At 35.0% G+C, this 16,919-nt stretch overlaps 2 protein-coding genes across 2 annotated transcripts; one reads left to right on the top strand and one right to left on the bottom strand.

Moving 5' to 3' along the window:
- Positions 1-432: 432 nt before the first annotated feature.
- LOC128997249 (ejaculatory bulb-specific protein 3-like) lies at positions 433-4,779 on the top strand. The gene is made up of 2 exons (XM_054422861.1): positions 433-649; positions 4,565-4,779. The coding sequence occupies exons 1-2, from the start codon at positions 463-465 to the stop codon at positions 4,732-4,734; spliced, it is 357 nt and encodes a 118-aa protein (XP_054278836.1). The 5' UTR covers positions 433-462; the 3' UTR covers positions 4,735-4,779.
- A 950-nt stretch (positions 4,780-5,729) lies between these two features.
- On the bottom strand, positions 5,730-15,132 carry LOC128997247 (protein arginine N-methyltransferase 6). Its single transcript, XM_054422859.1, has 4 exons — positions 14,918-15,132; positions 12,459-12,573; positions 10,486-10,607; positions 5,730-6,549 (listed from the first exon to the last, which is right to left on the bottom strand). Exons 1-4 carry the CDS (start codon positions 15,020-15,022, stop codon positions 5,758-5,760), a joined length of 1,134 nt encoding a protein of 377 aa, XP_054278834.1. The 5' UTR covers positions 15,023-15,132; the 3' UTR covers positions 5,730-5,757.
- Positions 15,133-16,919: the final 1,787 nt, after the last annotated feature.

Genomic DNA, 16,919 nt, shown 5'->3' with positions numbered 1-16,919 from the left:
AAAGAATTATTTTATTCTAGTTCAGGGTGCGTTTTACAGTGTGGCTTTTTCTCGTTATAAATAACACCAGAGGTAAGCAACAGCAGTTTACGATTGCGATTTTTTTCATTCGAGCCAATAATAATTAAAAAAGCAAACTGTATTAGTAGGTTACATTGTAAAATCTATTAGGTACCTAAAAAAATATTTTATAAACATAGTTAAATACTTAGATAGCTCTAGTCTGATAAAACGTTTGAAAGATTAAATAGCAATCAATTAACTTATTACAACAAGTGTATAGTGGAGATTTCCTAAGAATTGACTTACATCAGTAAAACATTCACGTATAACATCTAGCAACAATAGTCTTAAGAAATGGGACTTCTACGTAAACAACGTAATAAAAATTCCTCTGAATTACATGCAATCCAAAGGTATATATGAGGCAGCGCTGGGCAGCGGCGATTGCAGTGGCAGTGGATGATCATGAAGGTGTTGACAATCTTGCTGATCACGGTGGCAGCGGCGGCAGCAGCCGACACTTATGTTTCTACTTGGGACAACATAGATCTAGATGGCATTCTCTCCAACGATCGACTATTAAAGGCCTACGTCGATTGTTTAGTAGGACGCGGGAAATGCACTCCGGACGCGGCGGCGTTAAAACGTAAGTAAATAGGAATTCAGGGATTTTATCAGGCCACTGGCCAGTTTTTCACTATAGGTAGCCGATATAGTAGGTGATATAGTAGTTTGTAATTAAAACTAGGTACTTCACAAGCCAACAGCAATAATCAATTACAAGTGAATGTAAAATGTAAAGAGGTTTTCCCCTATACTTAACAAAAACTCTCTCCATCATATTCATATTTTTTTTGCTAAAACCATTCGACAAAGGTTATTTAAAACTCACTTTATGCCACCGGTGTTAAAATCAAAATTGTGATTTCCATTGTATAAAAATATATCACAGTAAAACTTAATTAATATGGTCCCATAAAATATGGGCTTCCCACATGTGTAAATATTTTGTACAGCTAAGTAAGGAATTGGAACTGGTTAAACTAAGCAGTTTAGGTGCACAGTTTATAGTTGCTTCATGTAGTTACCTACCTGTTTTTCGTTTTTGTCTTTTGTCGGGGAGGGGTTGGAATACACACTAGTTAGCTTTTTTTTCTAAATAAGGCATTTTATTATATAATTTTTATACCGGTACACAGGGCGTTTCAAAATTCCAGTCGGATATTAAGGGTTTATTCCTGGGTAAGAAACATATCCAAATTCAGTATCATATTTAAATTGTCTGGAAGTCCTTAGTTACTCACACAGCTGCCATTTTGTTTTTTCACTTATTGTTTTCTAAAAAGTGGTTCAATATACGAAATTGAAACTTTGCACAAACATTTATGAAAACTATACAAAGCTACAACAAAATTATGAAAATTTTTAAAATTCATTGAACAAAATGGCGGCCATTTAAATTATTGTTTCTTAAATTACTCAAAACCCGTTTATTTACAAAAACTTTTTTTAAGGCAATTTAATTACAAATTGGTGACACCTTAGTTTTTAAGATATGACGAATATTAACTGAGATGCTTTGCAAGATATTTTTAAGTGAATTTAGATTTTTTTTATAGGCCTAATACAATTTTACATAACCCCAAAAGTCTTTTTTAATCAATTTCATCTATCTTTAGGATGGCTTAAAAATTTTATTGTCTTTAAAATATACACTACACAAAACACTCAATCTTTTTATATCAGCTGTGGTGAAAGTCAACGTACTTGTTTACAAACTAATCAGCTGATTTTATTGATGTCTGAAGATTTTTTTTTTTTTACAGCATTTATTTCTGGTTCAATGTAGACATTATACACAGAAGTGTTAACAAAATTAAAAAGAAATTAACTATAATAACATCGTGGGTTCGCCCAAACCTGGTACACCCTGTAACATAATTAATTTAGAGAATAATTTATGTTATTGTTTATTCAATGTAGTCACAGTTCCTCTAACTTTTTACACTCACTTTTAAGTGAACACTCAGTGTTTAAAAATAGATAGTTGATAAAATACCCCCGCCTCAGCAAACCTGCCGACTAAACGAATTTCCATTTGTCTGAATTGATTTTCAATTAAATCTATTTAAATAACATTAGGTCTAACGAGTACCTAGGTTTGCTGCTACAAGGAAACTAATAAAGTGTATTTTTTGTAAAATATTAATAGCTTAGTACAAAATAAATATATTTGCCAAGTTTGATCAAAATCTCAATAAACAAGCAAACTACAACATTTTAAAATATTCTCCATAAGAATAACATGGGAATTTAAATTTACCTTTTTTTAATTTTCTCCATTACCAATAACCGTACAAAAAACACTTTGATATACTAAATTATTTGTTTTTTTTTAAAGCTTTTTTAAAACGTCTAGAGAGAAATTGAAAAATTTTGTGTTTTGAGAGTAAATATTTGAAAAACCAATATTTACCCCATAAACTTGGAAATAAACTTGGGAAATCTTGGAAAATTTATTCCTGTAAAGTCTTTGTAAAATCAACATGTTTTGAGTTATTTAAGAAACAATATTTTTAATGGCCGCCATTATATTTTATGAATTTTAAAAATTGTCATAATTTTGTTGTAGTTTTTTGTAGTTGTCATAAAGTTTTGTGCAAAGTTTTGTGCAAAGATTTGTTTGTTTTAAATATAAAACAAGCATTTCAAAGTAAATATAAAACATCTGATTACGGATAATAAGGTTTTGTTTATGTATTAACAGGCCATATAAAATATATTTAACATATTTAAACATTACTGACTAAAAAGTAGAAAACAGTTATTAATAAAAACACTTTTTTTAAATGCCACATTTTTAAATGCACTAAAAAGTAGAAAATAATTTATACTTTATAGTGTGTTTTAACACGTAGAATTTTTAAATTTTTTTATTTATAATTATTTTGTTTGTTACTATAAAATGTGATACAACAAAACATCTGCTAACAATTTTAATCCGCTCTTTTGATACACTTTTCTACGATATACATATGCAGAACACTGTATTCAGTTTATCAATTTTAAACTTACAATCATACTTTAATATTATGGTGGTCCGATGTACGTAGTACCTCTAACATTAGGCGAAGCTTTCTCACCCTCATATTGTATGTGAAAGAACACAAATAGCATTACAGTTTATGTAAATAGAGCCCCAAAAAGTGCTCAAACGTATAAAACACAAAAATTTACACAGAACTAAAGACTAAGGAGCAAAAACTGTTAAATCTGCCGAATAGTTATTTCTTGTTCATTGAATATACACTAGGCTCTTTCATTATCTGATTTTATTTCATTACACGACCGCCTGGGTATGAATCACACTCATACATACCCGATACAACACTACCTGTTTGTCTATATGTTTGATTCAGATGTTATTGCAGTACTCCTTTGGCATTGGTATCCTACTGGGGTTTGGTTTAACACTTATACTGTTTACTCACAAGACGGTAATAGCTATTTACCTTACAAGTGTAGTAAGAGCGTTTTTACATCACGCAGGTGAATGTTGTGCAACGAGCGAAAGGGAGTTGCATAATTCACCTAAGTAATTTAAACACGCTCTTGCATAACGTGTAACGTACCTACAATATTTTACCTGACCCGAAAATATATGGGGGTTACGTACAATATTTTTCATTATCCATTTCACTCATCTTCTAACAGTAACGTTCTTTTACAAACAAAAGCTAGGTTAGGATCATTCTTTAAGCATAACAATAAAATTGAAGCGCACAGCTGATTTCTAGCGCTAAACGTCGTTGGCTCCATAGAGGTATATTTTTTAAGTTAAGCACACAATGTTATTTAAATGGGTTTCATTACCTCACCAAGTGAGTTTTTTTCAACTTTACATCACTCGTGAAGTAAAGAAGTTGTATACATCACGCTTGGGATAGGGAAGTTTAACATAACGGGTTAGGTAAATACATATAATACATATAAAAGATGGTAAGTGGTAATCGATCACCACTTACTATCTGTTAATATAAACCATCTGTTAATATATGTCAAACGAAGTGTTAATATACAGAATGTCTCACGAAGAGGTTTAAACGTTTGATTTTATTTTATATTACTGGCCCATTTACCATTCCCCGAACTAAAATGTGATAACTTCTGATGACGACCAACATTTTCAGGACACAAAAATGAATAGATATGTTTCAAAACAACACATTATGTGTGCAAAATAATTAACCCTAGGACTGCCTTCCAAGTCGGCGGTTTTTATGTGTTAATATAGTATTACAAGTGTTATTTGACGTGTTTTTGTACTTTCAGATAATTTAATAACACGTACGAAGCTGATCAAGAAGTTATTTAAATCATTAAATTACTTAAGTTCCTTTGTTGTCCTATTTTTTGGGTGTCTTCTAGGGAGTACAGGGGTCTTTTTAAGTTTGTTTCGTAATCTACTTCCATATTATATGTTTTATGATAACAATAGTCAAAGGTTATAGCTCGATCTTTATGTTTTAACTGACATATTTATATTTCATGAATTTTACAGGTATACTACCCGAAGCCATACAGACTCACTGTGCTAAGTGTACGGAGAAACAAAAGAAAGGTGGAATTAAAGCAATCAAATTCATGATGGAGAAGAAACCTGAACTATGGAAGGAAATTGGTGCTAAATATGACCCAACTGGGGAACATACTAAGAATTTGAGAAATTGAATTTGTTATTAATTTGTTTTGGATAAAATCTTTACATTGAACTTATGATATTGTTTCCTTTTATGAGTTGTATCATCCCTGGAACTGAAATTGCCAAACAAACCATTTGTATATCGAGGTAGCTATAATGAGCTTAAAATAGTTCACGGTTTGTTCAAAAATGTTCTAATTATTATTCTTACATCATATTCTGATTAAAATGTTTAAGTCTATAAATATTTGGACTCAATACAAAGTTGTGACGAAAGATGTATTTAGTTGTTTTGTTATTTATAAATCTACATTGATGAAAGGACTTAAATTATTTTAAGTTTTTATCACCAAGGGATAAAATAGTATAATTATTTTGTCACTGGAAGGTAAAGTAACTGTTTTCAACCTGAGTTCAAGTTTCAGTATGGGCAAAATGAACAAGTGTTGAAAAGACACACTTTATGCCCGTGTGATAAACTTTATTTTTTTGTCTTATTGTATATTCAAGCAAACTAAGTAAGTTAGAAAACTAAAATACTTTTTAAGTAGAGATAACCTTTCAAAACGACTTCCAAATTGTTTTTAGTTTTGCTAATGTATCTGTATAGTAAGTGACTCGATCCTTTCGTCTTTTATGATTGTGTTATAAAAGTGTTATTGTGTTATAAATTATACTATCGATGTATCGAACAATCGACAGGAATGCAACAATAAGCTCGACTGATTGAAACAATCGATACATGCAATTGTTTGGTTCAATTGAAATTGAGAACTGAATAATAACAGCCGAATTTTACCATTGACTATGTATCATATTTATGGTTTATAGGCAAAAAGATGGTGTTTTTCTAGCTCAGCCTGCTGTTTACTGACTTGAGTGGTATTTGAATTTTATTCCATAAACAGCTGAAAACACCAGTTTCATTAATAGAGTCAATCTTATTAGTTACACAATGGCAGCTACAAATTTACCAAATGTAGATACATAACCAATTTTCTGGCATTCACAAAAACCACAGGTATTAAAACAACAAAATAGTTTCCACTAATTTAATCATTATCATCCGTAGTCGTACAATCAATGATCTCATCCATATCTTCCTCGTTGTTCTGCTGTTCTAGAAAGGCTTTGATCACTTTACACTTCATGAAGCTGCAGTCGCAAGGCATTGGATGCGTCTCCGTCTCGGGATCAAGCATGGTCAGGTGGATATTGTACATTCTGTGATTCATTTGGTTCCTTTCTAAAACCAACTCCCAAGCGACCGGATCTTTCTCTTCCACTTCAACATGAACTGGTAAAACGATCACAGTTTGTTTCCAGTGAGTCGGCTCACTTAACGGAGAAGTGGATAAAACCATCCCCTCCTTCCCATTCACTGACGGAAACTCCACTGTGAACCACAAACAAACTCCCTGATAATTTCCTTGTTTGTTGACTGCAACAAACTGTCTTACCGAGATTTTATTGAGCTCCTCGCAACTTGTCCTGTTGAAATCTAGAATCGCTACTTCCTTGCCTTCGGATAGAAGATCGGAAGCAGCAACGCGGGTGATTTGTGGCTCGCCTTGACATCCTTTCCGCAAAGCTTGGCCGAGAGTCGACATCTTGACTCCGTGAAACTTGTCCCAAAGTTCAAAGTACTCAGGGAGTTGACATGGAGCGGAGTAAATGATGCCTTTGTAAGGGAACATTAGACCTCCTTCCTTCAGATGCTTGTCTCTCGCAGCCAGTATGCTGTCTAGCATTCCCTCGTGAAGAAGGTAGAATCCCATCCACTCCGAGATCATCACGTCTACTTTACAGGGTAAAACTACGTTTTCCACTTGCTCTTGTATTACCTAAAACATACAGTTTAAGTGTACTGATGTTACAAAAGTGTGCAGTCTTCGACTACAGATACAGGTGATATTTTAGTAGTCTCAATTAGCTGACCTAAGCCAGCTTCGTAATGGAATAACAGAGGAAATAATTTTAAAAACCAATATAAACATGTTTAAAATCATTAAATTACTTAAGTTGCTTCATTGTGTGCCGTTTGTACGTGCTCAACGCTCAACAGCACAGGTTTTTTTGTTGCACGATTGGCAGACTGCCGCTACTGCCGGACATTGTCTGTGAACTTGTGTTAGGAGAGTTTCATCCACGGAGTCAACAACTCGATGAAGATCTGCAACTATGGGACTAGCCATCCACCTCCACCATCTCTCCTGGGCTGATGTTGGACCCACCCTGACTGCCTGTCACTTAGTTAACGGAGGGCTATGCCAGCACGGCCACCACCAGAAGGCTACCCGCCTACCACCAACTCCAGCCTTACACCGTGCTGCTGCTGAGTGGCATACACCGCTCTTTTTGGCCAGGCATCCAAACTTCCAGCTGCCTGAAAGTCTTTTGGCAAGGTTACAGTCAGGTCAGTCCAGCCCAACACTAACAGGAAGTCACCCCTCAAGACCATTTATGAAGAAGTTTGAATTAGGGATAAAGTAAATAGGCCTGAAAATTTAATGACTTGTTGTTTTCAACCTCGTGTAAACTTAATGTTCCTGTGTAGTCTGTTTAAGTACATGCATAACATTCCCAACTGTCTTTTGGTGCCATTAAAAAGGACAATGGTGTCAACCACGTAACGATGATAAAAAACTGTCTTCTCTTTTAGGCGGTTTTTGTCAAACCAATTTGTTTGTTCTCTAAGTTATTCAAATATATTTCTGCCAAAATACAAGAAGGGTGATCCCATAGTCAGTCCTTCTTTTTGCAAAAATATTTCTTTTTCAAATTGAAAGTAATTTTGTCTTAGAACTACTTCAGTGAGTTGTATCAGCTCGTCAAAAGCTATCTTATTTAATGAAGAGTTATTTTAATAAGTTACCTATCCTTCAGTATAGCAAGTGTTTCATTTATTGGCACATTAGTATATAAATTTACTATGTCAAGTGATGCTAGGAAGTATTTATCTTCCAGTCTTACATTACTTATCTTACTAATTAGGTCTACACTGTTTTTTTTTTTTTTTTTGAACGAGAACTATTTTCTACATTAAACCCTATGTCCCCCCTCTCCCCCCATGAAAAAATTAGGTTTTTTGGGGGCAGCCCCAAATTTTCAAATGTAAACACCTATCATGTGACCCCTCATTTTAAAGGGTTTCTAAAGACAAACCAAATGGTACAAATTAGAGGTCAATATCGCACCCCTAATCAAAATGGCAGTCATTTTTAAATATCCCCTCTTAACTTTTTAACAGGTTAGGAAAACTAAACTCGGCATACCTTTATAAAAAAAAGAGAATTCACCTTTTGGTCAGTATTAAAATATAAAATTGTTTAAGTCAACTGGGGGTGTCCAGACTTTATCTTGCTTGCTCATCTTAAATAATTAAAATGGCTGCCATTTTGATTAGGGGTGCGATATTGACCTCTGGTTTGCGCCATTCAATTTCTTTTGATAAACCCTTTAAAATGAGGGGTCACATGATAGGTGTTTACATTTGAAAATTTGGGGCTATATCACATTCCCAATTAACATATAGGCAGCGTGGCGGTTCCAAGGGGGGGGGGCTACAGGGGCTAAAGCCCCCCCTTGGACCCTGGAAAAATAGATTCAAACGTACATTTTTTTCCTTAAAACACGCAATGTCATAAAACAGACATCAATGTAGTTTTTATTAAACTTAATAAGCGATGGGAGGAGTAGTATTAAGTTCCACATAGATAAACTTTGTGGACAAAGCACAACGAATAAAACAATATTACGCTGGGAAGTTGTACGCATCATCCAATTTTTACAGCAGTCAGCTGTTGACATGGTAGGGCAAAGGCGAGCACTGAGCACGCGAGCGAGGACGGAGAAACAGCTGATTTCCTAAATAGTTAGTTGTCAAATTGTCTGCTAGCCACTAACTTTATTCAGGCATCAATCAGCGGTAGCCCCTAGTAGCCTATTACCATCGACTAAATAAACACTAGTGTTTAAGTTTATATAGTGAATGCTATTACTGAATTCGATACTATACATATTATGACAGATATATGAAACGGAGAAAAACGTAAAGGTTAAAAACGTATCTACTTGCTTGCATGACATGTAAAAGGTGAAATAGAATGTTTTAGGACAATTGGGCACAGTTCTAGCCATTAGAATGGCTTTTAAAGTCACCAAACAGTATTTAGGAGATATGGTTTCGTAGTCTACAGTAGGCCTATGTTTTGAAATTCATGAATGCAAGTTCGTCATAGTTTGATTTTTAATATGTCTACTTGCTCATGACAAAGACAAATAACAGGTGAAATGGGAGGTTTTTGGACTGTTGGACACATATATGGACATTAAATGGCTTTAGAAAGTCAGTAAACAGATCTTAGGAGGATATGGCCTCACAATATGTCCTACAATATGGCCTACAATATGTTTTGAGATTTATGAATGCAATCGTCATAGTTAGTTTTAAAAATGTCTACTTAGTCATGACAAATAAATGGGGAAATGGGAGGTTTTGCACACAGTTCTAGACGTTAATACTGGCTGTAGAAAGTCACCCAACGGCTTTTAGGAGGATACAGTGTGTTTAGAAATTCATTAATGTAATCGTTATAGTTTAATTTTTTAAATGTCTATTTGTTCATGACAAACAACAGGTGAAATGGGAGTTTATGGACAATTGGGCACGATTTTAAGTGTTAAAAATGGCTTTAGAAAGTCACTAAACGGCTTTGAAAATTCCAAATTTTCCCGGGGGAGGACCTCCGGACCCCCTACGTTATTGGGGAGTGCTCCACACTCCCCAAGCCCACCCCCCCCCCCCCTTTGGCAAGGTCCTAGAACCGCCACTGCATATAGGCATTTCTTATCTCAAAAATCCTCTCGCGCTCCGCCCCAGTGGCTCTGGAGTTTCCCATGTTAACCTTATGAGTACTCATATTTAAATGGAATTAAAGAATTTAGCCAGCTGTTTCAACTAAAAAGGTTGGTTCTATGATTTGCAAAAGCATTAAAAGTTATAAGATTTACCAACAGCGTGCAGCACTATTATTTTTTTTTTCATTTATGAAAACAGCTAATTTGAACCAAGCAACAACAAAAAACTTTGATACGCAATGAGAACTGTCTGTTTACAGTTATGTTTATGTTTTAAATTTCACAAATAATTTGTGAATTTTTATTAATTTATTTTTTTCTGTTGTTTGGGTGAGGTAGTAGAACATTATGGCTGTAGATGTGTAATACTATAGTGTACCGTAAATTTGAAGAAGCAAATTTTATTATACTGTGTGTGTCCCCCCTCCCCCATTGCAAACGCAAAGCTTGAGTACAACTGTACTAAGCATTTTATACTTATATGCCAATCCTGTATGAAGGACGGGTACTCTGCTAGTATATATATATTTATCTATATATACGTATATAAAAATTTGAACGAATGGTGTTTTTGGCCTCTGGGAACATCAAAATGAAAAAGTAAATCGGTCCCGAGCCTGGGTCTTACTATGAGACAAACGGTAATAGTTACTTCCCTATAGAGAAATTCGCTAAAACTGACAAAGTAATAACACCACTACTAATAGTAAATTGTAAACTGTAAGATTCTAAGAATTTTGTCTAACTCCTTATGGGATGTTCCCTTTAAGGGATAAAAAAGTGATAATAGCTGAAAACAGTACGGTAGTCATGGCTGCTATTGATATGCCAAGTCTCATTACTTTATCTATATTGGTAAAAAATATATTACACCATTCTGGGACTACTTCTGGGACAACCACACTGTATATTTGACTTACCTCAATTACATTGGAGAGATTATTCTCCTTAACAATATCTGTAGCTAATTTAGCTATTTCACTTCTCTCAATCGCATACACCTTCTTTGCGCCAGCCTGAGCACAAAATATAGACAGGATACCTGTAACAACAGTCACCTTGTAAAGAGACACCTGCTGCAGACTGGGAGTCAAATATAATATAATAGAACTACTAGGCTATGGTAGTGATTTTTGCTGACCAATGTTGTTAGTACAATAGACCACTATAGGTTTGATCAGTGTCCGAGCATTGTTTGTCTTGCTATGAGACGGCACTGTAGATTGAAGGTTTGAATCCTGCCTGAATCAGATCTGCTGTAAAACTCAAGAATCTGTGGCAGAGCCTGATGGGAAAGCCCCACAATCTATATATATAAAAGGCAAAGCCCTCACTGACTGACTGACTCACTCACTCACTCACTCACTCACTCATCACTAATTCTCCCACTTCCCATTTACCTAGGAGGCTGAAATTTGGTACACTGATTCTTTAGGCATTAAATAGGCAAACTAAGTTGTTTTTATTCTGATCGGACTCTCGGGCTCCGCCCCAGTGGCTCTGGAGTTTCCCATGTTAACCATATGAGTACTCATATTTATATGGAACTAGCTGTAACCCGCGGGCTTTGCCCCGTTTAACTTCTTAATTTTCAAGATGATCTCGTTTGCATGGCTCAATCACGTCCTGGTTGAAGTTCGTTCGCTACGCTCACTCACCTTTAGATTGGAGCTCGTTCGCTACGCTCACTCACCTTTAGGTTGGAGCTCGTTCGCTGCGCTCACTTTCCTTCAGGTTAGCTCGTTCGCTACGCTCACTCGCCTCCAGGTTGAAGTTCGTTCGCTGCGCTCACTCACCTTTTGGTTGCAAATTAGCTGTTGTCATAAATGTAAAAGAAATAATAGTGCTGCACCCTGTTGGTAATCCTTGTAACTTTAATGCTATTGAACATCATAGAACAGAACCAACTTGTTTAATTGAAACAGCTGTTAAGATTCATTAATTCCATTTCTCATAAGTTTAACATGGGAAACTCCAGAGCCACTGGGGCGGAGCCCGGAAGGATTTTTGGGATAAAAATATGCCTATATGTTAATCGGGAATATGAGCTATCATCATGCCGAATTTCAGCCCGATCCGACCAGTATTTTTTGCGTTCACTTGTCACAAACATACATCCATCCATACATCCATACATCTAAACTTTCACATTTATAATATTATTATAGTAAGAAGTAAGATTAATGAATCTTAACAACAGCTGTTTCAATTAAACAAGTTGGTTCTGTTCTATGATGTTCAACAGCATTTAAGTTACAAGGATTAACAACAGGGTGCAGCACTATTATTTCTTTTACATCTATGACAACAGCTAATTTGCAACCAAAAGGTGAGTGAGCGTAGCGAACGAACTTCAACCTGGAGGCGAGTTAGCGTAGCGAACGAGCTAACCTGAAGGCAAGTGAGCGCAGCGAACAGCTCCAACCTAAAAGTGAGTGAGCGTAGCGAACGAACTTCAACCAGGACGTGATTGAGCCATGCGAACGAGCTCACTTATGAAGTTAAACGGGGCAAAGCCAGCGGGTACAGCTAGTTATTTATAAATGTTGAAAAGTCTGAATGGAAGTTGACGGAATTGGTATTTTTTTTAGAGTTGAATCTCAAAACAGACAGTTTGTTAGATTATTCTTATCCGTACCACATAGGTGGTCCATCTGGTATTTTGTTTAGCACAAGCATAACTTGTTCAAAAAGAAGATTTTTGTGAAGGTAAGATGTAGAAATATAATACGGTAATAAAAAATAGGCATAACTTATTTGCCTAAAAGTTTAAAAGGGTTACAATTTTATGTTTAAAATTATTTGAACTGAAAACAACTTCCTTTAATTATAAAACCTAACTAAATGTCTGTATGGTTTTTTTTATAATTTTTTGTTTGGGAAAGTTTTGTACCTGTTCCAGTTCCCACATCCATGACGATTTTGTCTTGAAACACTTCTTTATTTGAGAATATTACATTTTTGTAAAATTCTGTTCTCGTCTTGTCCTTCAACATTAATTCATGTACCTGCAATCAAACAAATTTCAAGTTAAAATCAATCTTTTATCAATACTAAACGGCATGACACATACTTTCTCACTCTCAGATATAGGTAGGCCTCAACTATCTAGGCCTATTTGTGCTTAACTATTTACAGGATGGGGTGATCTCAGTGTCTCATGGAACCTTAAATGTTGACCAAATCAACACCTCTGCAATTTTTTCGCTGTTATTCAGATAATAATTCAGATTTAGATCTAATGGAAGGTAGGGGGGATTGTACTCCCCTGGAATCATAATCCCCTGACAGCAGATTATTCTTGGTCATTCTCCTTGGTGAGTCGGTGGCTCAGTTGGTAGCGTGACGGACTTTAGGCCCAAGGCAGCGATGTCGTGGATTCGGATCCTGGTTACTGCCACAATCATTTTATCAGTACAGTTCACCTTTGTACTGTACCGGCTCACTCCTTGCTTTGCTAGATATGTTTGACGCATAGATCTGTAGTCTATGTGGACGGGCAAATGCAAGGTTAAAAGAGTCCGCTAACCTCTTTAAAAAAAAATTCTTTGACCGGATACATATGCTCCCACGAATGTCTCTAGAAGATGTATGACCTGGATCTTACCCCCCAGCTATTGTGCCTCCCTCCGACTCTGATCCCACTGATGAACAGACATTTTAATGAACGATGTTGAAATGATGCTAAAACAAACAACGTCCGCTGAACAATATTTGCTAACATGTCACTGTTCACCAGCGAACATTCGATGTCCGCTAAGTGTGGTCGCATTGACGAACATTCAACAATATTTATAAAGGCCTACACAACGATATTTATTTTGTTGTTATTTTTTGTGTGTAATTCATTTTATTAAAAACCTATTAAAAATTGCAATGTTCTGGATAGCCTAACTCGACAATCTCTGGGTCCACAAATTATCGAGCTGGAGAGGTTTACCCCTTGATTCCCTCTAAGGTAATATATTTCACTAGTAGGCTAAATAAATCATACATACAGTATGAGAAACATAGGTACAGTAGAACCCCTCATATCCGGCCTTGGTTTTACCGGTCCTCTGTTTATCCGGCCCCTTCCAGGAAGCCAATATCAAAATTTTTTTCTCACAGCTTACAGACGTTTAGATGCAAGCACTAGTCTTTGTGACTGATGAAGTCATAAAATAAATTGTTCTCATTATTTATCTGTTTGTTTATACATTTTTTTGCTGAGTCACTATACTCAGTTGAGCTAGGAGGCCTAACCTTTTATCAGTTGGTTGATTATTTCCAAAGTGGGGTTAGTACAGTACAGTACGAGTACATTAATTTTTGTATTTCATAAAATGGTTAAGAATGTTGAGTAGAAATGCATGTACCATTTAAGTCCTAATGATCTTTAAGTACAATTTATTGTCATTTTTACCTCCATTTAATAGGTTTTGTTACCTGGAATCGTAATATTTGTACATTCATTACTTAAAGACTTTAACCTACTATTTTTTTTTCTTTTTACAAACATGTTTATTTTTCTAAAAATTATCCCAGAACAGAATTAAATGATACTTTTGAATGCATAGGTATATTGATTACCTATTATTATTAGGTATGAATTGTCATTTTCATTGTAGGTTGGTTTATCCGGCCAAATAGTTATCCGGTCAGGGACTTGGTCCCGTGGTGGCCGGATATGAGGGGTTCTACTGTACTCAAACTGTAAAAGGGAAATTCTCAATCAAATAATACCCAATCATTTTTCATCATGATTAGAAACAGGCTAAAGGTCAACTATCAAGTACCTTGGCTGCACTTAAGTTTACGTCCTACACTCATTCAAATGAATACAGTGGAACCTTGATCAGAAGACCCTGGATAACAAGTCACCCTTGATAACAAGTGTCATTTTCAAATCCCCTTAAAATTATTTTAGGCTAACCCTAATCAAACCTCGATAAGAAGTCGACCTTGATAACACAATTATATCTTATTCTATACAATCCCCATGAGAGTCTTGTTATAAAGGTTCTACTGTAAGCTAATATCGAATTGATTATTTCATTCGATATATCAAGTTTGGTCAAGTTGGTTAAGTCGATTGATATAATCGATACATCAAATAGTCTATATATATCGATATTTTTCATTCGAATGAGTGTAGAAGTAAACTTGAGTGCAGCCAGTACCTTCTCCAAGCATATATCCCTCATAAGAACAATGTAAAGTGCAGCCATAGGCCTATAACTTAGTACTTAGTTGCATTTAGGTAATAAAGGCTAGAGCTCTGATAACGGTAATAAATCAACGAAGTGAAGCAAAAGCTTATCCTTCGTAGGCCTATACTTCTACATTGTAAATTATTAAGGTTTATCCTACCTTTAGATCGCCATAACTGCTGAAGTAACAAGGATTATGGGAAGACAAATTGCTTCCATACTGGATTTGAGATGAAGAACCATCCATTCTGCCTTCCAAAACCATAGTTCTGTTCTGTTAACTTTTAACTCAAAATAATATTAAGTTTTAACCCAAAGATAATAGATTTTTAGGTTAGAAAACATTCAAAATAAACAAACACGTGCCGTGCCGACAGAATTTAAATGTAAAAATCAGCTGTAGCTGTAAAGAAACAAAGAGAGAACAGTCTGCTAACCGATTCCAAAGATAAGCGACAGAGGAAAAAATGTGGAAAAGAAGAATAGCTCGGAACATCTAATGATTTTACATATAATATGTTTATAGGAGTTTTCTAGTTTTATGGTAAGAGAATACTCCCTACACTCGTGAGAAAACAATTGTTGTTATTGTATACACCAGTGGCATTTCTATGTGAGAAACTCAGACGCTTTCACAACGAAATCCGGGATACTAACTACAAGGCCAGTACTTAACACAACCAAGGCTTATACGATTTTGATGTTAATTCATGTTGTACCAAGCCTCGTGTTTAGGAAATTTTACATCCTAAACTCTTATTTAATTTTAGATTCCGACAGTAACAACAATTACATAATTTTCCATAGATTACAAAAATTAATGCAATTGTACTTGTACGTAGGCCTACGTTATACTATTGTATAACTTATACAATTAATTGATAAAAAAAACCCTTTGTTACGGTACATCAAAAAATAAAATAAAACCTTGGCTTTTGATTCTGTCTTTCTCTGTAACTTATTGTTATCACTCCAATTTGTAAACTTGTTATCATTTTCTTTGTCCTAAAATGTGTATTACTAATAGCATTAACTATATACAGGGTGTTTTTTTTTAACTTGCATCCTTATTTATGTAAAAAACGCAATAGATAGAAATATCCAGTTTGCAGGAATCATCTATTGACGTAGGGGGCACAATTTTTTTTTTTTAATTCAATGTTACATTCACATTCCCCCCTTCCCCCCCTGCCCCCAACTTATTTTTTTTAAATAGCAAGGTACCCCTTGTGACATATCAAATGAAAGAGCATAAAAAAAGAAAATGTTTGATGAAAAAAAATTGAAAATCGGTTCATAAACTTGTGAATATTCCCCCCCTCCCCACCCGGAACTTAATTTTTTTTAATAGCAAGGTACCCCTTGTGACATATCAAATGAAAAAGCATGAAAAAAGAAAATGGTTGGTGAAAAAAATTGAAAATCGGCTCATGAATTTGTGAGATAATCCCCCCCCCTTTTCCCCTACCCATAACTTTTTTTAAAATAGCAAGGTACCCCCCTTGTGACATATCAAATAAAAAATAAATTTCACCAAAAATTTTTTTTTTCATGCTCTTTCATTTGATATGTCACAAGGGGTACCTTGCGATAAAAAAAATTAAGTTCCGGGGAGAGGGGAGGGATATATCTCGAAAATTTATGAACCGATTTTCAATTTTTTTTCATCAACAAACATTAAAACATTTTCTTTTTTCATGCTCTTTTATTTGATATGTCACAAGGGGTAACTTGCTATTTAAAAAAAATAAGTTGGGGGAAGGGGGGGAAAGGAAGGAATGTGAATGTAACGTTGAATTAAAAAAAAAGTTGGGCCCCCTACGTCAATAGATGATTCCCGCAATCTGCATATTTCTATCTATTGCGGTTTTTACATAAATAAAGATGCAAGTTTAAAAAAAAACACCCTGTATAGGTATATATAGTCAATGCTAATAGGTAACTGTTTTGAAGTTCATAACTTATATTATTGTGTAGGCCTACAACCATTGACTCTGTCTATTACATTATTTTAAAATGTTAACAGACAATAAAGATTGATTCAGATATCGATCTATAATCAATGCTTTACGACCGTCCCGTGGGTTAATCTTTAGTGCAACCGTGCAACGTTAGTCTACTGTTTCTCTAATCGCCCACTGGTTGATTCCTTATTTTTTGTT

The sequence above is a fragment of the Macrosteles quadrilineatus genome, unplaced genomic scaffold (genome assembly GCF_028750875.1).
Source record: "Macrosteles quadrilineatus isolate MER2022 unplaced genomic scaffold, UCM_ALF_1.0 Scaffold_6__1_contigs__length_79288215, whole genome shotgun sequence".
Lineage (NCBI taxonomy): Eukaryota > Metazoa > Arthropoda > Insecta > Hemiptera > Cicadellidae > Macrosteles > Macrosteles quadrilineatus.
Note: the sequence above shows the minus strand (reverse complement) of the source record. Positions and strands in the feature narration are given on the sequence as shown.